Source organism: Ochotona princeps, chromosome 13, assembly GCF_030435755.1.
Source record: "Ochotona princeps isolate mOchPri1 chromosome 13, mOchPri1.hap1, whole genome shotgun sequence".
In the NCBI taxonomy this organism is placed as follows: domain Eukaryota; kingdom Metazoa; phylum Chordata; class Mammalia; order Lagomorpha; family Ochotonidae; genus Ochotona; species Ochotona princeps.
The window spans coordinates 40,315,413-40,337,607 of NC_080844.1; the positions used below are offsets into that span (position 1 = coordinate 40,315,413).

Genomic DNA, 22,195 nt, shown 5'->3' on the forward strand with positions numbered 1-22,195 from the left:
TGGAGTCCACGACCGCTTTCCGTTGCTCTAGCGCTGACTAGCCCGCCTCATCCCCTGGAGGTAACGAGCAGTGTCCTCAGAACCCTTTGCGGACACCTTGCTAAAGCCAGCTCACAAACGAGGAGGAATTAAAACTCTAGTGGGGAAGAAACAGCAAACACAGTTGGACGAGGCTGGCAGATTTTTTCTCTTAAGGGCAGAATTCCTTGGCTTGGCCGTGCGTTCCTCCTCCCATCTCTCCTGCGCTCCGGGAGGCTCAGAGGAGGGGAGATCACTTTGAGCAGGGAGCTGGAGAGAAGGGTCAGATTTGAGCAGGAGGGAAAGCGGTGAGGTGGTGGGGTGGGAAAGACCTCCCGCTCTTTGAATCTCCGCGGCCACGACCTGCAGGGATTGTTCAGTCACCCAGTAGGAGTTAGCATGGGAGGCAGCAGGGAGCCAGGGGGGATTTCTGCAGAGATGAAACTGTAGGAGTGTGTGTCGGGGGTGAGGGGGGAGGGAAATCAACGTGGCTGCAACGTGTGGGGTTGGTTTGGTTCAAGGGAGAAGACGCGTGAAGAGGAAGGAGGTTCTAGCAATTGCCCTGATGGGAGGTAGCGAGAGAGGCTGTGGAAGGGTCTTCGGTTAGAACAGGTGAGGAGGAGGAGAAAGGAAGGATCCCCCGTCCCTCAAAGTCCCTGGCTCTCTTAGCCCACGGAGTATAAAAGCCTCTGGCAGCTAAGGCGGACTCGCACACAGCCTGTGGTTTCCAGGTTTGCTTCAGCACGAGGGAGCACTGGACCTTGGGTTCACGCACTTGGACCACCACCCTTAACGCACGGTGATTGCATGAATGAATGAATGGACTAACAGATTCAAGTGGGGTTGACATTGGATGGAGAGCCTTTAGTCAAGCCCTCAGCTTCAGTTTGCTGTTCTGCCTACTGTGGATGGTGTCTTGGGACAGGGTGGCACTCCTACCCCGAGGTCCCCCCACGTCCCCCCCAGTCCCCCACTCTGGGCCGGCGCCAGGGACCGGCTCCCGAGGGCCGCGGCCAGGGTGGGGGCGGCAGCCAGGTCCGCCCTCCGCGCCCGCCTTCCCCGCGCGGCCGGAGCCGGGGAGGGGGCGGGCCCGGCACAGGCCGCTCCCTCGGCCTCCCCGCTGCCCGCGGCGGCGCTCGCGGGCTCTCACCCGGGGCGGGCGAGTTCTGGGAAAGCCCGGCCCAGGGCGGGGGCCCCCGCTGCCGCCCGCTGCCGCCCGCTGCCGCCCGCGCCACGGCCGCCGCGGTCCGGGCCGCGCGTACAGCTCGGCGGGCGCGCCGGGGCTCTGCCTTCCCCGACACCGGCCTGGTTCTGGCGGGCTCCCGGCCGTCCTAGCTGCAGCCGACGTAGGAGTGGGGACGCCCACGCGGCTAGCGACGGTCGCGGTCGGGAGGTCCCAGGGCGACACTGCGCTGGGGACAGTGGGCGTCGGGAGCCAAAAGACGACAGGTGAGGGCGCGGCTGTGTGTGCAGCTCGGTTCCCGGGGATCTGGGACCGCTGTGCACCCACAAGGCAGCAGCCTAACTCCGCGTGTCCTCAGGCGGACAGTACCCGCGGGATGGTGGTGGCAGTCACCCTGGGCGCACCCTCCTTATCCTTCAGGTGTCCCGCCTCGGGGCGCCGCTTGCTGTTTGTGCGGGCGGAGGTGGCAGCAACAGGGGGAAAAAGTACTGGATCAGCTTTTTGGGGGCTGCCCCCAGCAAGCGTGTTTCAAGGAAGGTGCTCCAGAGATGGTTTGCTGGAGACAGTGCTCCTCACCAAGTACTGGAGAGTACTGTAGCGGACCTGGGCCGGCTCCAACTGGTCACTAGCAGAATGTCTTCAGCTGAAAGTCCTTCGGTGGTGTTAGAATAGATGATCTAGTGCTAGAAGTCGGCTGTCCAGCTCATGTTAAGAGCAGGGTGGAAAACGGTGGACTTAGTAGACTCGGGTGATTAAGCCACGGGGAAGCTTGCTTCCACTGACTCAGGCAACTAGTCAGTATCCCAACGAGTCGTGTTCGTGAACTCATCGAATAGAGACAGGATTTATGTCACCGAACTTGTGTCTGTATGCCTTCTTAAGCTGAGCTGCATTGTGCCCTGTCTGCACGTGCGAGTTGTTTAGGTCTGTGAAGGATCCGGCGTTCTTGTAGGATGAGGCAGGAGTGCCGACACAGGGGCACTGCTGTGGCTGAGAAGGCTGAACCTCATTAGGGAGACTTTTAGAGAGCATGTCTGGGAGGTGGGGCAGGTGTATCCAATAGATGCTCAGGTGCTCTCTGCTTACTGCAGGGGAGGTGAACTTCTCTCGGGTGGTGGTTTGCAGCCCTGACTTCCAGAATGCTTTGCAGAGGAATGTCTGGCATCTGGCTTCACCTACTACTTTCTCTCCCTGCTCGTGGCTCCTCCTCCCCCACGTTCACTCTGAACCCCACGGCTTTTCAGACCGAACCTGGTAGCTGCTGTGAGGCCTTCTACGTCGTTAGCCAGGCCTCAAACAGCCAACCTCCCCCTATGCTCATTGCTGCAGGACTTGACCTCAGGGTGCTGGGGGAGGAAGAGAGAATGCAATTGAAATGCGTACAAGAAGCGGAACAGCATTTTCCGAACAGCAATCTCCCTTCTTCACAGTCCACAGGGGCCTATCCTCACCAGGGGAGCCCTGCCTGATTGTCCTCCCTGCTCTGTGCCTTGGGACCAGGTAGGATTGAGACTGAGCTGCTTCTAACAGAAGCACCTTGGCTGTGCTCAGGTTTGACCTGGGTCATTCGTCATTAAAATTCCACACTCAGGGTTGTGGTGAAGCTGGAGTCTGGTGAAGGTGACTGGTTTTGTTTTCCTCTCTGCAGCCTTGCCTAGTCACGTTCTTCTCTGTGCTTCTGTTGTGTGTTTGCAAGGACGACCACTTGATTTGTAGTTTGTTACTTATAACTTTCTCAGTGAATAAAGATTGAACGGAAAGACTGCCCAGTGAGAGGGCTTGGTCATGCAGAGAGCAGGTGATGTAGCCAGGCCTGGGCAAGAGGCGGCCTCCACGCAGAGAAGGGCTGTTCTGCGTGTGAGTGTGGGCAGTCTCTGCCAACAGTAGCTGCTTCTGTCTCTCCTCCTCTTTGCCTGGGCTACCTGTGCTGTGAACAGCAGGAGCACCCAAAAATCTCAGACCTTGAGATGTTTTGGAAAAGTCAGAAAAGATAACAGCTAGGAGTGTGAATTTGCTGGAGTTGCTTTCCTCCCAACAACCCATTGAGAATCTTGACTCTGAGCAAGTGGGAGCTTGGTTGGCGGAAAAGAAGGCAGGTGTTGGGGGTGGGTAGTGTTACTGAATGAGGGTGGAGAGGTGCCGATGGGGCTTAGCGAAGCATAGCACACAGGTAACTCTTGGAGAAGAGAACTGCAGATAGGTTGTTGAGAAAAAGATCTGTAAGATGCTTCTGCCATCTGCCAACCATGGGGCCTGGAAAGGAAGACAAAACTCTGGGGTCGTGTGGTTCTCACTTATCCCTGGATGGAGCACGCATGTTTGTGTTTACTGATGCCCTAATTTGGCAGTGTTGTGCCTGGGAACCCAGCCCTCCACAGCTGCACTGTTCCGACATCATAGCCCCTATGAATTTATGACTATTTATATTTAAGTGTAAATCGGTTTAAATCAGCCACATTTCAAGTGCTCAGTAGCCGCACATGGCTACTGGTTACTGCACTGGACAATGTAGGTATAAAATAACTTCATTGTCTCAGAAGATTTTGCCCTAGAGAATTGTTCCAAAGAGTTAAAGCCTATTGATCTATAGGGCATATTACTTTCCAGGCCAGATTTTGTCAGAAATGGAAATTTTCCTGCTTACAATCTCCTGCTGCATTGATTTAGGTGAATATTAATTTAATTAATTACTTTAATTAGCTAATTAAAGGCACCATTCCAAGTACTTTACAACTGTTAACTTATTTAGTTTTCTGCAGTTTTTTTTTGTTTTGTTTTGTTTTATCTGAAAGAAATTTGCATCCATTGTTTAACTGGTCCAATGCCTGCACCGCCAGAGCTCAGCCCTGTGGGTGGCTGGGACTCCTGTATTGGAGGCATCACTTGCTGCCTTCCAGGATCCACATTGGCAGGAAACTGGGTTGAAAGCAGGGTAGGCAACCAGGTACTGCAATGTGGGCATTCCAAACGTGGCTTCAGCTGCTGCACCAAACATTGAATTCTTAGGCTATTTGGAAGAAACTGCAAGAGATCTGTTGTCCTTTACCTGTGATTCTGAAATAAAAAGGGCTCTGCGAACTGATCTTCTTTGCCTGTGAGGCTTGTTCATATATTTCCTTTAGAAATAATGGGTGTGTTGAATTCACTGCTGTGGACCCTTTTACAGCATCTGAAAGACTTCTGACTTATGGTTGACTGTTCAGTACTTAGATGAGGGAGTGTAGATTTTCAGTATTGTTCCCATTTTGAAGATGGGAAAACAGATGCTGAAAGGTGCCAGAGCCAGGATTCAGAGTAGGCTGGCACTGGGGTTTGGTCTCTTGACATTTTGCCACTCCTCAATCTCACAGCTTCTGACCCAAGAGACAGGCCTGGCTCCCTTCCCCACCCTCCTTTTTTTGAAGCCTGGATGAAGCCTAATAGCTTTAATTCAGCTCCTTAGAAACCCTCAAGATGGGGCGATGGCAACATTCTTTAGCAGCTGAAGGTTCTGAAATGCGCTGAGTAATCTACCCTAACAGGCTTGAGGGGCAGCTGCTTCGTTTTGCCCCTTTCTACCGCATGCCAGCCATACTTGGTTTTGAGCCATTCTCTGATAATTAGTAGAGAAAGTGGTCATTTGGTATGGGTGCTGCTGAACCCTCTGGGCCCTGCTTGAAAGCTGTGGCCCATAAGGGTCTGGGTAATAACCACTTTGTTGGGCTGGAGGGTGGGGGGCTGTTTGGTCTTGGCGTGGACCAGGTGGAGCTAGAGATCGGACCATTCTGGAGGTCTGCCAGGGTTTTGAGCCTCCTGCTATGATGTTGAGGGTATGGATGCCCCTGCCTGGGCTGACCATCTCTGCAGTGGAGGCTGTGAATTCCTCTTTGGGGAGCTCCCCAGTACCTTACAGGCCAGACTGGAAGTACAAATGGCCTTTGCACCTTCCTTCCCCAGGTAGCAGCAGGCCTTCGTGTTTCGGTCCAAACCTGCATTTGAAGAAACTGTTGAGTGACCCCAAGGTTTCTCCTGGAAGCCTGAGAAACTTGTGGCTGCTCCAGGATCTGAGGGCACGTTTCAGCAGGGGTTCCCAGGGATCCCTGTCTCTGGAGCCGGCCAGCTTGGCTACCTGTTTGGTATAGTCTCCCGGGCAGCGGCTGGATGGTTTTGGTGGCTTCTGGTTATCATGGTTTATGATCTAGGGCCCCTGACGAAAAACCTCAGCAATCAAATGGATGTGATTTGTTTAGGCTTTATCACCTGCCAGCTCCACAACCTCAGGCAAGCGATGGGCCTTTTGTAAGACCGTGCCTACAAGAAAAAATTCAGCCAAAGCCCTTTATGAAGCACATGTTAAATGTGCAAAAATTTTAGCTGTTAATATTTCTTGGCCAATCGGTTTCCGTAGTGTAGTGGTTATCACGTTCGCCTAACAATATTTCTTGGCCCAGGTCTTGGCTAGTGTGCAGTTTTAGACCTTAGGGAGGTATGTGTGTGTGGGAGGTCAGATGAAGGCCTTCTGGAAATTGTCCAGGTCTGAATCCCTGGGATCTGTAAATGTGTTATGTTATGTGACCTATAGGGCTTTGCAGATGTGATTCAAGATTTTCAGATGAAAGGATCCTGAGTTGCCTAGATGGGCCCAGGCTACTCCTGAGCGGCCTGATTAGAGGGACCTGGGAGAGTTGAAATTAGCATTGGGAGGTGGTGTGGAAGGGACCAGGACCCAAGTCGTCAGAACTTGGGAAAGGTAGAGAAAGGGGCATTTTCCGGACAATGTCCAGTAGGGACTCAGCCTGGCCAGCCCATCAGGACTGTAAGATACAAACTCAGTGTCATTTCCACTGCTTGCTTTGCGGCCATCTGTCACAACAACCACAGGAAACTAGTACATGATGGAAGAGAGAAAGGCAAGTGGGCAGGAGTGCAGTGAGAGCACCTCATAGGCCAGCAGCACGGAGCCTGCATTTCATGAGCACTTTGGCCTGAGTGCTCTTCCAAGTGCTTTCCTACCACCACCACCCGAGCTAGAAATGCAGGTGGGGAAACGGAGATCCCAAGAGGTTGAGTGACTTGCCCAGGGTTGCCTGGCTGGGTGACTAGGCTGGTGATCTAAGCTGGGACCCATTCTGCTCTCCCGTGCAGCCATCTCTGCTGGCTGTGATGGTGTCCACCACCGAAATGGTATATGAGAGAAGCGTGTGTTTGGGGATGGAGGAAGGCCATGTGGTGGTGATTTCTGCCCCCAGACCTTGGCTGTTAGGGACGTGGTGGCTGTTGCGGCCCCCATCTTCTGCCTTGCATTTGGCCAGCTCGCAGCAGGAGGAGCCGCCGTGGGAGCCAGGCCTGTGCTGGCCTCCCTCTGCCTCCCACCTCTGCCCACCACAGACCGCTGGCCCTGGCTCCTACTGGCTGGCTCTGCTTCCCACTCCTGCCTGTTGATTGAATTTGCCTCCTTCCTGACTCTCCTCCTCAGGCCTGAATTCCACCCCTTCTGGCCCCTGGCTGGCTAGTGTCAGGGTGAGGGGAGGGAGACTGACATATTTTGCTTTTCCTTGGATTTCTCTGGAGCATGTTAATGTCCCAGCTGGGCTGCTTTTGTCTCTCCAGCCCAAATACTCCCAGCAAGATTGACTTGGAGCATGGGCTTTCAAATCATGCTCTGGAAGTGTTTAGGGTCTCCACTGGGGGAGGCTGCTGCATGGGGAGTGAAGAGTTCTGCCATGTTCTTACTTCTCTGTTTATGTTGTTGGGGTGGGGGCTGGGAGGATCTTGTTTAGCATTTTTGCATGGAAGGGGGGCTGGCTTGTTAAGGATGCAGAAAGAGTAACGTTTGGGAAGAACAAAAGCCAAAGTTTTAGGGTACCATGCATATGACCTGTGGCCCATGGAGTTGGAGATGGAATAGAACTCTTCCCTAGCTTCTTTGTTCAAGTGTGGGAGCTGGAGTCGGCTTGCTTGGATTCACTTGCTTCCTGACTCTGCTATTTATACTCTGCGTGACCTTGTTGGAGACACTTGATCTGTTCTGGTCTGAGGGTTCCGCTCCCTGCTCTCTGGGTGGTGGTGCAGTACTTCTTGCCTGGCTGGCTGGTGCACAGATGTCCCTCTTTCTGGCTGCAGGTGACTGCAGGTGCAGTGGCATCACGGACTGCTCTTCTGGGCGTAGCAGCATCACCTGCTAGAGATCTCCCTGCTTTCTGCCAGGAAACAAGCCATGGAGTATTTCTTCCTTCCCCACTCTCTTTGCTTCTCAGCTTGTAGGAGTAGGGATGGGGAGGGCAGTGAAGCCTTGGCTGCTCTCTGCCTCCGCTGGACTTTCTTGTTTCTGGTGCAGACTTCGTCTGCTTGGATCCTTTCCCCTCTTTCCTTGAAACTGAAGGTATGAAAGCTAAAGCTGAAGGACTCACTGTCTCGCTCCAGCCCTCTCTGCTAAGGCAGTGGTCCTGAGCCTCTTGCCTCAATGAGGGAAGAAGAAACTACCTGGGGAAAACACTAGCAGGCTGGTTCATCTTGCCAGGGCTGTTAGTCCAACTGTACTGGCCCAGGTCACTGTGTGATGGATGACTCAAACCTGCTGTCTCTGTTTCATAATGGCTTTGTGCCTGGCTCTGGCTGCAGGGTGGCCTCAAGTGAGAGGTGCTCCATTTACAAACGTAGTGAAAGATCTCCTGCAGGAGCTGATTGTGGGTGCACAAGTTCGTTCAAGAACTAGCAAAGCTCGGCACGAGTTTGTGCGTGTGTGTGTGTGTTGCCTGGTAGGAAGAACTACGGTGGACTGATTGAGCACTTGGGCTGCTGTATTCAGAGTGAAGGAGAAGCAGAAGCAAGGAGAGACTCACTCTGTTTTGATGACTTCATTTTTAGGTCTAAACTATATAATATTACTGACTATGGAAAATCCGAGAGATGGAAAAAAAATCATTTGGGAAAAATGCACGTGACCCAGTAAGTGCTTTACACATCTAGGATTAAAAGATCAAATAATGCGGTTTAATTTGGACATCCCTGGGGTTGTTTCAAGTGACTGTCATTTTTAAAGGAAGCGTCAATTCATTTGTTGTTGTTCATAACAGGAACTCGGAGGTAATTGATGGACGTATTTTCTCCCATGAAACGTTTGCCTGGAGGAATCAAAGCCATAGGATTGGCCTGTTTTGTTAATCTCAGAGATGAGCACATTCACAGAAGTGAAATACTTTGGGCATGAAATTGTTTTGCCCTTTGCTACTTAAAAGCAGAATGCATTTGGATGACAGAGCCAGAGCACTTCTGTTAATGGCTGGATCTCAGCCCATTCATTCGCTTCTCCACTGCTTAGCGGGTGAATCCATCCTGAGTTCAGCCTAGTTTATGAGGCTTGAGGTTTTTCCTTCGTTGTGGCTGGGGCATGGCCTTAAGCATTACAGCGGGAGGGACCGGTGAAGTGAGAGATGCTTGTGGAAGAAGTCGGCTCATTGTTGAATCTCAGAGAGGAAGGTGCATGGAAGTTTGCAGCAGCAGCTTTCGAGTGCATATCCTGGTGCAGTGGAGTCCAGCAGGACGGTAGCCTCGTATGTCCCCTTGTGCCAGCTCTTGTATCTAGGTTTTTGACTGCCCTTTGCGGAGTCAGCTGCTGGCTGAGGACAGGTGAGGGGGTGTTTCTGTGGCAGCAGGAACACCCAGATCGAGTGAATCACTGGGGATGAGAGAGGGGGCTTATTGGTGTCAATGTTGTGTATGTCTAATGGACTGCCACCCTCAGAGCGGTGAGATCTAAAAAAGGCACATACTTTGGAGATAGTAGTTAGAGAAAAGTCTTGAACCCAATGCAGTTTTAACAAGTCTTTTTTTTTATGTTTTGATACAGGTGTTATACATAAATTTAGGATTTATTTATGAGTTTTTGATAGTGTCTTATGTCATCTAATGATTAGAACTGAGAACCTGAGAGAAAGGGGTCCAAAGCTCAGCCCTCTTGCTTTTAGGATCAAAGGAACAAGTCTCTTGAGGGACTTGAGGAACTGTTCAGAGCCATTCTGCTGGCAGAGGTAGAACTGGGCCTTCTGTTTTCCTGAAGTAGAGGAAGTTTCCTGAACTATGGGCAGTTTGGGGACCTGGATTGCTTGCTTCTCATTCCACCGTGAAGGCATTCTTGGGGCATCACATATTTCTGAATCTCAGTTTTTTTTCTTCCTGTGTTTCTCTGGGGGCTCACACAGTCCCCCTGTTTTAGGAGGAAGATTTGCTTGTCATTGCTGGTGGCGTTTGGTCTCCTTTAGTGACTCCATTGTCCAGATGGCTAATTCATTCTCTTCCACGGAGTCCTACAAATGGATTTACTGGGTCATAAAGTGAAGTTCGTAAAAGACTCTTGGTACATATTTGCAAAATGCTCTGCAAGGAAACAGCAAGTTAGCTTGACTAATCATCACTTCAATGGTCTTTGCAGGTGGTTTCTCCGTGAGATGAACCAGGTTTTCAGTATCTTCTTATTTCTCATTTTTACAAGTTTAACAAAACTTGGATGTGCATTTCTTTGATTAATAGTGATGAAAAGAGTTTTTTACGTCGTTCTAATTACTTTGCTTCTTCTCAGTTAAGGATTCACTACATTTGTCTCTTCTTCAAGCCTTTTAATGAATTAAAGATACAACACTGCTTGATTCTGTGTCTTGACTGATATTTTCCTGCCTTTGTTAGTTGCTGATTATTTTTCTCCAAAGGAATTTTTTCCTGATTACAGTAAATGGTTACTTTTGGATTTTGTGGGAAATAAAGAAAATCGCAATGCAGAAAAAGTTAAAAATCGCCCACAATTCTGCTTTCTAGTGTAATTCCTTGGGCTGATATTGTGGCATATCAGATTAAGCTGTTGGCATCCCATATGAGCATTGGTTCAAATCCCAGTGGCTCCACTTCCCATCCAGCTTCCTGCTAATGTATCCGGGAAAGCAGTGGAGGATGACAGAAGTGCTGGGGCCTCTGCCAGCCACGTGGGAGACTCAGATGCAGTTCTGTGTTCCTGGTTTCATCCTGGCTTGTGGCCACTGGAGAGTAGGTCAGTGAATGGAGGCTCTCTCTGTCTCTCCCCCTCTCTGTGTAACTCTCCCTTTGAAATAAATTGCTAAAACCAATCTTTATTTTTTTTTCTGCTTTTCTAAATTAATTACGAACATTTGTATCATTTTCTACGTTTTTCCCCCCAAACGGGTATTGTACTGTCAGATTTTATACTACTTTTTACTGAGTGTTGTGCCTCATAGTTAAGTGGATTGTATTTGTCCATGCTATATGTAACTGTTCATTAAATATTTTTTATATGTACAGGAAATGGGAATTTTTGTGTGGCCTGATAGAACTGTCTATTTTGCAATGACTTCCATGATCTTTAAATTTGCAGTCTTTATTTTCTTTAATTATTTTCTTAAATACCTTCAATTTTACATCTGGAATTAGTTTTCTGTGCATTTACATTATGAATCGAAGGTTGAACTTATTTTCAGAATATTTACCTAGTTTTCCTAAATTATTTGTTGAATACTAGATGGTTCCTAATTGCATGTTGAATATTTTGAAGTCAGTTTTATTTTTTATTTTTTTTAAATATTTATTTATTTTTATTACAAAGTCAGATATACAGAGAGGAGAGACAGAGAGGAAGATCTTCCGTCTGATGATACATTCCCCAAAGTGAGCCACAATGGCCAGTGCTGCACTGATCCAAAGCCAGGAACCAGGAACCTCTTCCGGGTCTTCCATGTGGGTGCAGGGTCCCAAAGCCTTGGGCCGTTCTCGACTGCTTTCCCAGGCCACAAGCAGGGAGCTGGATGGGAAGTGGAGCTGCCCATATGGGATTAGAACCGGCGCCCATATGGGATCCTAGGGCGTTCAAGGCGAGGACTTTAGCCACTAGGCCACGCTGCTGGGCCCTTGAAGTCAGTTTTAACTCTAAGATATCTATAAATTCTTGAGTGAGTGTCTTACCTTTTTAGTTGTGTTAATATCTCACAGGACAAGTTCTCTGCTATTGTACTTGTGAAGATTTTCTTTATTATGAATTGTGTTTTGATATGTTTTGTCAAAATCTCAGAAACCCATTGTAATTCTGGTTGGGGTTATAATCTCCATTAATTCTGGAAGAATCAATGTATCTATGGTATTTAATCTTTCCTTCCTGATATGTTTCTTGCTATACTGGATTGTTTTTATATCTCAGTTAAGGTTTATAGAATTCCTTTTTATAAGGCAGGCAATTTTTAAATTTTAAGATTTACTTATTTTTATTTGAAAAGCAGATATAAAGAGATAAAGATCTTCTGTTCAATGATTCACTCCCCAGGTGCCTGCAATGGCTGGAGCTACTCCATTCTGAAGCCAGAAGCCCAGAGCCTCTTCCAGGTCTCCCATTTGGGTGCAGAGTCCTAAGGTTTTGGTCTGTCCTCAACTGCTTTCCCAGGCCACAAGCAGAGAACTGGATGGGAGGTGGGGCTGCCGGGATTAGAACCGGTGCCCATGTGGGATCCTGGCACGTGCAAGGCGGAGACTTAAGCCACTAGGCTACTGTGCCAGACCCAGTTTTTTTTTTCTTTAAGATTTACTTATTTATTGGGAAGATAGCTACAAAGGGAAGAGATCTTTCATCTCTCATCTGCTGGTTCAGTCCCCAAATGGTTGTTGTAATGCCTGGGACTTGGCCAAGCCAAAGCCAGGAGCTTCTTCTAGGTCTCACATGTGGGTGGCAGGGGCCCAGACATTTAGGTCTTCTGCTGCTGCTTTCCTACGTGCATTAGTAGGAAACTAGATCAGAAGTTAAGCATCTAGGACTCGAACCAGCACCCATATGGGATGCTGGTGCTATAGGCAGCAACTTGCTCCACTGCGCCACAGTACTGGCCCCTGGAATTCTATATATTCTTTCTTGTTGATTTCTAAATTATTGATGTTTTTACTTTATGTGGGTTTTTAGTGGATTCTCCAGGATTTTCTATGTGGAGGATTATACTGCCCATAGTAATGATCATTTCTCTTTAAATGAGAAATTCCAGCACATAGTAAGAGTAAGGATAATGGACCTTTTAATTTTATACCCAGTTTTAATGTAACTAACTTTTATATTTACTAGTGAGTATGGTGTTAGATGTTGGTTTAAAATAACCTAAGTCGAGTCTGGCACAGTAACGTAGTGGTTAAAGTCCTTGCCTTGCACGGCCAGGATCTCATATGGGTACCAGTTCTAATCCCGGTGGCTCCACTTCCCATCCAGCTCCCTGCTTGTGGCCTGGGAAAGCAGTGGAGGACGGCCCAGAGTACTGGGACACTGCACCCGTGTGGGAGACCTGGAGGAAGTTCCTAGCTCCTGGCTTCGGATCGGCACAGCACCGGCCGTTGCGGTCACTTGGGAGTGAATCATAGGACAGAAGATCTTCCTCTGTCTCTCCTCTCTGTATATCTGACTTTGCAATAAAAATAAATAATAAATCTTAAAAAAAAGTAACCTGAGTCACTTTGAGGAAGTAGTTCTGCAGTCCTAGATTTGAACCAAGTGAAAGGGAGTTGAGTTTCATCAAATACCAGGAAGGCCATCTCCGAGGTGTTTGTATGCTTCATCACATTTTACCTACTGCTGTGTTAGGACAAATGTCCCACCATTCAACCAATCCTGTGTGAGCAGTTCTCTATCATTTTGTGACTAAGTCCCAAATAGAGATACTAATCTAGAACCCATTTAGATTGTATTTCAGATTTGAAAAATATTAGCTAGCCGTGGTCATCAAAGGCCAGAAGTAAAATGAGCTTGCTGCTCTCGAGTGTGCATAGATTGAATTCCAGGAGACCCACATGCAGCTTGCGAGTTGGTAGGGGGCTGGGGACTCAGCACATGGTGGAAGAGTCCCAAGGTAGTGTGTGCTCTCGCTGTGTTCAGCGATCACCTCTAGGTGCCTGCCTGTTGAGTGGAAATGGAATGCCTGGTTTTTTGTCAAACGGGGACACTTACTGCTGTGTGTTCCGTGACCAGACATGTGTGTTGGAGCTCTCCTGTGGGACTGCAGGGCAGCATGCTTGAGGACCACAGATGCAGGATGTGCTGGCGCTTTCAATATTATGGAGATGCAACTAAGGCAGGCCAGCCATGTCCACTGAAGTCATGGTCCCAGAGGGGCAGGGCTAGGAGCCCCATCCGGTGACAGCCTTTCATGCGGACAGTCCTGAGGTTACAAGGGACAGGGAACACATGTGTCTGTCTCTCCTGTTTATAAAGCCACCAGAACTCAGTCATGGAGACTGCAACCACATGGCCTCATCTAATCTTAACCACTTTCCAAAGGTCCCACCTCTGAACACCATGGCCGCATTACATGTCTAGGAGTTGAACACCTGCTTGGGTTTTGGGGGGGACAAACCGTGTTCTAACCATAGCATGGATCTGCTTTTCTGGACTAAAAAGGGGAAAAAATAGTAGCACAAACTGGAATGACACAGCTGGGGCCACAGGATTGCCTTAGAATGATTTAGATCCAATGTCAAATTTTAGTTTGGGTGAAAGGCTAGAAGAAAAAAAAAGTGCATTTCTAAGGCATATAGGAAGTAAAAGAGAAAGCAAATCCAAAACTTGAACAGTAACATGGCAAATACCTTTTGCTTTGCATCTGACAGTGCAATAGGATCAGACCCTGGGATGGAACTGTTGTGGGGCTGGCTTCGCGGGGGTGCCGAGATGCTGAGCCTCGCAGGGAAGGTCATCGGTTGTCCCTTCCCCGAACTGTTCTCCATCATGTATTCCATGTGCATGCCACCCGACATGCTCTGGTTCCTTGGTTTTGTTTGCTGGGTTTTCCTGTCATCTTATTTTTCCTCAAACATCTTTTCTCATCCATTCATCTTTCATGCATTTTGCAGTCTGAGCTGGCTGCTAAGGACCCGAGTGAGCAAGACCCCTCATTTGCTTCTGTCCATTGACCTGAGCTGAATGTTAAAGCAGGTGAACACCTGGCAGCTTCTGTCGTTTGTGAAACAAGATATTATGACCTCTGTCTCTTCTCACTATTCTAGATGTTTGTTTATTTGGAGAAGGCTAACATGAAGCACCATCAATGAGCAATCACTGATAGGCCTTAAATTATGGCCATGTTTGTTTAAAGGGGCTCCTTGATTACAGCTCCGTAATTTGATTCCTGGGAAAGAACCTTCTATTGCTGTTCCTTGGTGTTTTTTTTTTTTTTTTCTTGGTCACATTTATTTTATTAAGTAGGTAGTAATTAAAACTCAAAAACCTCTCTCTTCATCAGATGTTTGATCCCCCTTCACAACTTTCGCTCTTTGAGCTTGAACTTGGAGCTTTACTCCATCTATAATGTGGTTTTCCTGTTGTAATGTATTCTGAAGTTCTGCTTGCGAAGAAAACTGAATCCAGCCCATACCTCTGTGAAAGCCAGTCTCTTTGTCGAAAGGTGCAGTGCACTTTCGTATATGGCCAAACTGTGCAAAGTGTTCTCTCAGCACACTCGAGGCTGTGGTCCAAGGAATTTTCCCAACAAAAGCAATTGGCTGACTAATACTTGTTCGCAGCCCCATAGCACCCTTCATGGCAGACGCCGCCATCTTTAGTGGGGAAGAAGCCCTTGGTGTTTTCTTTTGCACAACATTTCCATCCTTATTTCTGACTTTCTTATTTTTTTCAAGATTTATTTATTTTTCTTGGAAAGTCAGATTTACAGATAGGAGAGACACAGAAGGATTTCCATCCACTAGTTAACTCCCCAAGTGGCTGCAATGGCCGGAGCTGAGCTGATCTGAACTCAGGAGCCAGGAGCTTCTTCCACGTCTCCCACACGGGTGCAGGGGTCCCAAGGCATTGGGTCATCTGTCCTCTTTTGCTTTTCCAGGCTACAAGCAGGGAGCTGGAATGAAATGGAGCAGCCAGGATATGAACTGGTGCCCATATAGGATCCCAGCGCATGCAAGGTGAAGATTTTAGCCACTAGGCTACTGAGCCAGGCCATCCATCCTCATTTCTGACTTTGTGAAGGAATTTCCTTTTAATTTGAAGAATTCTGGAAGCCAGGGGCTGCAAGGACTGAGATAGGACATCACAAGGAAAAAGAATGAATAAGGAGAGGCAAGGAATGCTCACCTTGTGACCAGTTTTATTCAGAGCAAAGGCCCAGGAGAGAACCTGGCAGGATGCCCAGCATGTTGGATGCCATTGTACCAAGAAGTCCATTCAGGTCCGTCTGGAGTAACAAGTTGGCACAAATGCCCTGCCGTTGATTTATTGCTTAATTACTGTGTGACGCTGACTATAGTGTTTGGTTTTTCTAGAAGGAGGACATCTAATGTGTTTCTAGTTCTGTGCTTAGTATTAATCATCAAATATCTTTCTGGTTTCTGAGGGTCTCAGGGTGCAAATAGCTGCCAAAATCGCAGAGTGCCTGGCCAGGAGAGGGAGCTCTGGGCTGGAGTTTGCTGATGTAGGGCTGGAAGGAGGTGCATAACTTGATGGGAGGATGCAAGGTGTTCCTCCTCGGGGGACAGTGATGCCTCCTTAGGCTTCTTCCCGAGGGAGGTTAGTTCCCCAGGTGGGCAGGTCTCCTTCAGGGCAGGTTGTTTCCAGGTTGCTTCCAAACACGTGTTGTGGATCCTCGGTGTCCTGACCTCCACTGGCATGAGTGGCACCTTCCTGCTGCTGCTGCCACATCTTTCTGCTTTCTCCAGAGCTGCACAACCAGCTGCCCAGCTGGCATCTCCCCAAGACTCGTTCCCCAGACGAAACTCTGTCTATCCACAAGCCTGTTTCCTCCCTTGTTCTCTACTGTGGTGGAGTGAGCCTTTATCAGTTCACTTGCTGAGAGCAAAACCCTGAGTTCCGCCAGGTCCATGGCTTTCTAAATGTTGGAGGTTACCATTTTCCAGACCTCTCTGTACCTTCCACTTGCCCTGTTCATGTTTGTCTTTCCGAGTGTGTGTTCCACCAAGCCCAGGGCTTGTTGGTTGTTTGCTGCTGTTATCTCCAGCTCTCATGCCACACAGAGCCTGCCACTGAGGTGCTCCATAAATGCTTACTGATTGACTATGAGAGTGGGAATCTGTCTGTGTTACCCCTTAAAATCTTTCAAGGAAGACAGGCCTAGATTTGATCCAGCTTTGCTGTGTTCTGACTGGTTGGCCTGGATTAAGCTATTTATCAACAATGATTTTGAGATCATTTCTCGTTTGTAGATTAGTCGATGTTTTATTCCTCCATGCATTGATTTCTGAATCAGCAAGATGGACATAATGATGGTAACTTCTTCGTAGCATTGTGGTGAGGATTAAGTGAAATGGAGCAGGAAAGGTTTACGAGTTTCATGCAGGGCACACCTGTTGTGCCAGCCATAGGTTTGGAGGAAGAATGGAGAGCATCCTTGCTGTGGACTAAGAGGTGAGTGCTCTTTTAGAAGGTCAGACGCAATGCAAGGTTTCACCTTTGTGGTGGAAAACCATGAACTCTGGACTCAACAGGCAGGTTCGAATGAAAACGCTACCGCTTAGTAGTTGTGAGGATTTTTGCAAATTACCTAATCATTCTCAGTGTCACCTTCAAACATCTCTAAAATCAGGATGACAATATTCCCTACCAGGTTATTACCATAAGGTGATAGATGAGATTGCCTCTGAAAAACATCTAACAAAGTTTTTAAGCTACTCTATTATAATGTTAAGCCCTGAGTTCCCTTGGAAAAAGATCTGTACTCAGAGCCTTATTCTTGGCTCAGTCCCTCATCACTTGTACTGGATACTTGGGTGACGTATGAAGACCTGGCATCCCAGATTGCAGGTGACACAAAGGAGAGAACACAGTGAATACAATAGATGTGGAATTGGGGGCACAGAATGACCTCAAGAGGCTGGAATGTTGGCCCTTGACCAGCTGAGGTTCCAGTAGGAGGATCAAAATCAAGGGCAAGGAGACTTGAAGGTCATTTTAATCTTCCAGTGGGTGTGTGGAAAGGCTTTTTGGATCAGTGACTATGGAAGTTAGGGGTTGGGAAGAACCTTTTAGAAAAATCTGCAGCAAGAATGTGACAACCCATTGGCTATTTGGGGGAGGTCAGTGTGTGGGTGAAGAGGGCTAGAGAAGACTGGGAATGTTCTTCCTGGGTTCCTGGGAGAAGAGAAGGTACCAGTTCATAGGAAAGAGTAAGTTAGCCAGTAGAACTGCGTTAGGAAGAGGATGGGGTGAGAGCCCTGTGCACGGTGCTGGCTGGCTCTACCTTGCAAGAGGCCTGAACATCCCAACTGCAGCGTGTGAGAGTAGGAGGCATGGGGGAGTCATCCACAGAGAGGTGACTGTTGGAGCTGGGGACGGAGGAGATGGGCTGGCCAGGAGTGGCCAGTCCAGAGCCATTAGCCTTGTTGGCTGTAGTTTAGAATAAGTGGGATAAACAAGCCCTAACCGAATGTGGACTAGTTCTGCTGCCTTCTTGGTGCTGTTTCGCCCACTAAAGCCAAGTTTTGCTGCATGAAAAGGGCAATTTGAGGTTTTAAAAGTGTTCATTTTAAATTAATACATGCTTATTTGTAAAGAACACTATTGGCAGAGGAAAAGCCCTCATTAATCTCCATCTTATCCTGCTGAGTTTTTTTTTCTGGAAGTAATATCTGTTGCTCCTGTTAGTGGATATTCTTACAGACGTTTTTTCTCAGAATCAATAAGCCACACAGGCATGAATATAAAGACATATACTTGTGTATACCTGTGTGCAGTTTTGTTTTATACAAGTAAGTTCATATCATGTTCAATTACTTTTAAAAGTATTGTATTTGGAAGGCACACACACACATACACACATCTAGCATCTATGTGTGCACTCTTCCAGATAACTACAAAAGCCAGGGCTGAGCAGGGCTGAAGCCAGGAGACCAGAACTCCATCTGAGTCTCCCATGTGGGAAGCAGGGTCTACATCTGTAAGTTAACACCTGCTACCTCCCAGGGTGCATATTAGCAAGAAGATGAACTGGAGAGTGGAACCCAGGCTTGAAGCCAGGCACACTGATACATCATGGGGCTGTCTCAAGCAGTGGTTTCAATGCTACACCAAATGTTTGCCCATTTTTATCTTTTAAAAAATATAACAATGTGTACTGGAAATATTTCCAGGTAAAATGATCTAGCCACAAAAGCAGCAACACCTGTTTTCCTGGGTGTGAATGTACCATGCTGTATTTAATCATTCTTTTATTGATAGTATAAGCCTTGCTTTCAATTTGTGGATCTGTCCCTCCTCCAGGTATTCATTTCCGGAGTACTTGGGTACATTCTAAGTCAGGAGTGTACAAATTTCTGGAGCCACAGGCAGCATGTAAGGAAGGAAGGGGACGGCAAATGCAGATGAACAATGTAACCTGCAATGGTTTAGGGTGAAAGAGACCTCACTGGGGGCATGCTGGAGAGATGAGAGACGGAGCTAGCTGCCTGGGTATTGGAGGGTGGGTACTAAATATTGCCCATTAATACCCTGCACCCATCAGGGGCTGCCTACTAATTAGTACACCACTAACCTCTTAGGAATTTCTGTGTAAGGTTCGACTACCTGCCTATGCTAGATGTTAACAGGACTTTCTCAATGCGTTTGAGCCAGGAGGGCTGGCAGCCCCAGAGGAAGGGGAAAAGAGGGTGTGCTGCTGTGTGAGAACATTTGGCTCCAGCCCCAAGTCAAAGCCAAAGCGGGAGTTATCGGTTAGAGAACTGGGTGGAACTGGAGGGCAGGTTTGGTTTGGTTTGGTTTGGTTTGGTTTGGTTTTTACAGATACTCCAATGAATATTCATTTACAGATGTATGTGGCTTTGATTTAGGATTTTTCTATTTGTAACAATGTGAAAGGCAAATGCTTCAGTAGAAACTCCTCCAAAGTTTTGAAATGATCTTCTCTCAGGCTGGCCATGCCGTGGTGAGGGCAAGTGAGCTGTGCTCACTGTGTGCTGTGCTGCAGAGCGTGGGTCCGTAGTTGTGGTGTTTCACATGGCTACGCAGAGGCGGCCATGGATTTACTGTAACATTCCCCAGTGCAAAGTTTCCCGTGCTCATCTGGGAGCCCCTTAAAGAGCATCCTCATCTGCAACGGCTCTCATGAAAGGAAATTAAAGGGGCCCTCCTCATTTATTCTACTTGCCTTTTGTCCAACTTGAGGATTCGTTCTCCACTCGCTCTGGTTTTCCTGCCTTTCATGTCTTAGCACTTTCTGGGGATGTGGCAGCTGTGCAGCTTGGCCCATCTAGGGAGGAAGCTGCAGCAGCCCAGCGGGGAGACTGGGAGTCGGTGGCAGAGACTGTGTCCTGCCGCACGGGTGACGAGGCTGCCTGGCAATTTCCCCCTTTGGTTTTTCTGCCTATTCCAGGGCCTCGCCCCTCCCTGCTTGAGTCTTCGTTACTTGCTGTACAGTGAGGTCATCTGGTTTGCTTGTTTCACTTCACCTGCCTCTACTTCCAGCCGAGCCAGACTCAGTCAGCTGGCTCGTGTATGGCCTTGTGGTCTGCACACAGGCTGAGGAGCAGCAGCTCCCTGCACTGAAGTGCATCTCCCAGCGCCTTGCCTGGTCCTGCCTCACTCTCCCCTAGCAATCCATGTCTAGCGCCTCCACCACCAGGAGTGCCCTGAGCACCCAGGCAGATCTGCACCTGAGCGGGGCAGTGAGGCAGGGCACCCCACTGTTACATGGTTATTGTGGAAGGGGGACTTGGAGGTAGGTGTCTCCTTCCTCACTGTGCAGGTGGCCTGTTTCCACCTGTGAAGCACCTTGATTTGGCACTCCTGGTCCCATGTGACCTTTCCTGCAAGTCACCTTGGGGATAGCATGAGCAGATCACACAAAGTGACCACAAGGAGGCTGACTCATTGGCTTAGCCTGCAAATATTTATTGAGCTCCTGCTGTATCTGAGGCCAGGCTTCAGGGAGCAAAGCGGCACATTCCCAGCTCTCAGGAATGTCTACTTTGAATCAGGGGAGACAAGGGAGCCGTACACAAGTGGAAAGTAAACTTTGTAGCAGAGGCACAAGCTAGCAAGAGCAGCCCGCAGTGTAAAATTAGAGTCCTGGGCAGGTGGGAGCAGGCAGGGCCTCTCTGGTTTGAGTTCCAATGTCACCTCCTCAGAAAGGGGAGACTGAGCAGGCCAGGTGACACCCGAGGGAGTCTCACAGGTGCCAGGGTAGGGCTGTCGCTGGGAGGGCTCTTCTCTTCCCTCGCCACCATGTGTGTGGACATCCTGAGTTGTGTCGTGGGCCAGATTGTGGTGTGGTAAACCACAACCAGGGAGGCATGCTACAGTGTGCTAGGACCTCATGCCTCATGTGCACAGACCTCATGCCCGAGTGCAAAGATGGGCCACATGGAGAAGGGTGCATGCGAGGCCCGGCTTTGCTTCGTCTTTCATCTTCTACTCCTTTTCTTAAGGATCTCTTGGGGCTGACCTTCACCTGTTTCCCCATCAACAGGAGGACGTGTCAGAGGCAGCTTTTCGCAGGCAGCTAAGAGGTTAGCGTCCTGCCATGTTTACAAAGTACACAACTCAACATTCACCATCTTAGCTCTGCTCAGGTGTACGGTTCAGTAGCTTCAGATACCTTCCTAATGTTACATTTCTGTCACCACCACCCATCTCTTAAATGTTTTCATCATCCCCAATTGGAATCCTGTGTCTAGTGAGCAAGTATTCATTGCCACTAGGCAGATCTACAGAGAGGAGGAGAGACAGATCTTCCATCCACTGGTTCACTCCTCAAATGGCTACACTGGCCAGAACTGAGCTCTGATCTGAAGCCAGGAATCAGGAGCTTCTGGGTCTTTCATGTGAGTGTAGGGGTCCAAGGATTTGAGCCACCCTCTGCTGCTTTCCCAGGCTGGGAGCTGGATTGGAAGTGGGATAACTTGGGCTAGAACAGGCACTCATATCGGAAGCTGGTGCCACAAGCAGAGGATTAGCTGGCTGTACCATCACAGAGGCTCCACTTTGCCAAATTTTCTTTCTTTAAATTTATATATATATATATATATAATTTATTTATTATTATTTATTTATTTATTACATTGCATTATGTGACACAGTTTCATAGGCTCTGGGATTCCCCCAACACTTTGTCAATGTTTCAGTTTCAGGTGGGCTATAGATAATGGAGCATGGTAAATGGATGTGATTTTCCAAAATTCTCTCTGCTCATAGGTAGTGTTTCCTCTACCCACATGCTCATCTGCAGTGCAGTGCCAGAATCCCCTAGTGGTGGTGATGGTGGGTCTTAGGTACTATTAAAATGAGAGCTCCCCTCCACTGCCTGTCAATCCCTGGGGCGGCACCTGAGCCTGTGTGTGTTTCTGCTGCTGTAAGTGTGGAGCTCGCTGGTCTCCACCTCCCGGGGAGAGCAGGCAGCCTGACTACAGGCCAGGGCGGATGAGGCTGCTCCAGGGAGGCAGATGCTGGCGTTTGAATGTCCATTTCAACTCTGCAGGCAGTTAACTGACTTCCATTTGCCTAATTTCTGAAAACTTTGGGTCGTTTACTCATGAAATGGACCATTGTGATGTTGGTCTGCACTTCACTGTCATTGCTGTGCCAAGCAGGTGAGATAATGCTACCAGGTGCTCAGCCTCAGGTTTCACGTGGGATAAGACGCAGTGCTTGTCCCATAGAGGCAGGGGGCAGGTGAATCCAGAGGCTGCTCTGCATGGGAGAGCGGTGTTTTGCTGAGTGAAGTAAACAATCTTGACTCTTTCTGCTGTCATTCCATTGCAGGCAAGGGACTGAATTGCTAGAGGAGAAAATACATATGTGCCTGTAGCAACTGAAGGGTGGAATACTTGAAAAATGTTCTTTGAGATGGATTCATATGGACAAGTGAATGATCAATATTAACACACGTGTTATGTCGCTGTAGGAAACAGTGTTTAAAGATGAAGTTGTGGCACTTCTGCCAGATACCACGCGGAAATATAGGCAGTCGAAAGAATGTTCTGGATGTTTGGAGCTGCGCTGGTTTGAGAGTGAGGCTCAAAGATGTTGGT

General features: G+C 48.4%; 2 protein-coding genes across 5 annotated transcripts in view; one reads left to right on the plus strand and one right to left on the minus strand.

Annotated features, from left to right (window-relative positions):
- Nucleotides 1–1,303: 1,303 nt before the first annotated feature.
- The window catches only part of PLCE1 (phospholipase C epsilon 1), a 284,395-nt gene continuing 263,503 nt past the window's right edge, over nt 1,304–22,195 (plus strand). For all 4 annotated transcript variants that reach the window (XR_009246452.1, XM_058671015.1, XM_058671017.1 and 1 more), the window contains exon 1: nt 1,304–1,467. The gene's annotated coding sequence lies outside the window, so the exon portion shown is untranslated. The remainder of the gene's footprint in view (nt 1,468–22,195) is intronic.
- LOC101522105 (SRA stem-loop-interacting RNA-binding protein, mitochondrial-like) lies at nt 14,369–14,766 on the minus strand. Its single transcript, XM_036495873.2, has one exon. It carries the CDS (start codon nt 14,759–14,761, stop codon nt 14,426–14,428), a length of 336 nt encoding a protein of 111 aa, XP_036351766.2. The 5' UTR covers nt 14,762–14,766; the 3' UTR covers nt 14,369–14,425.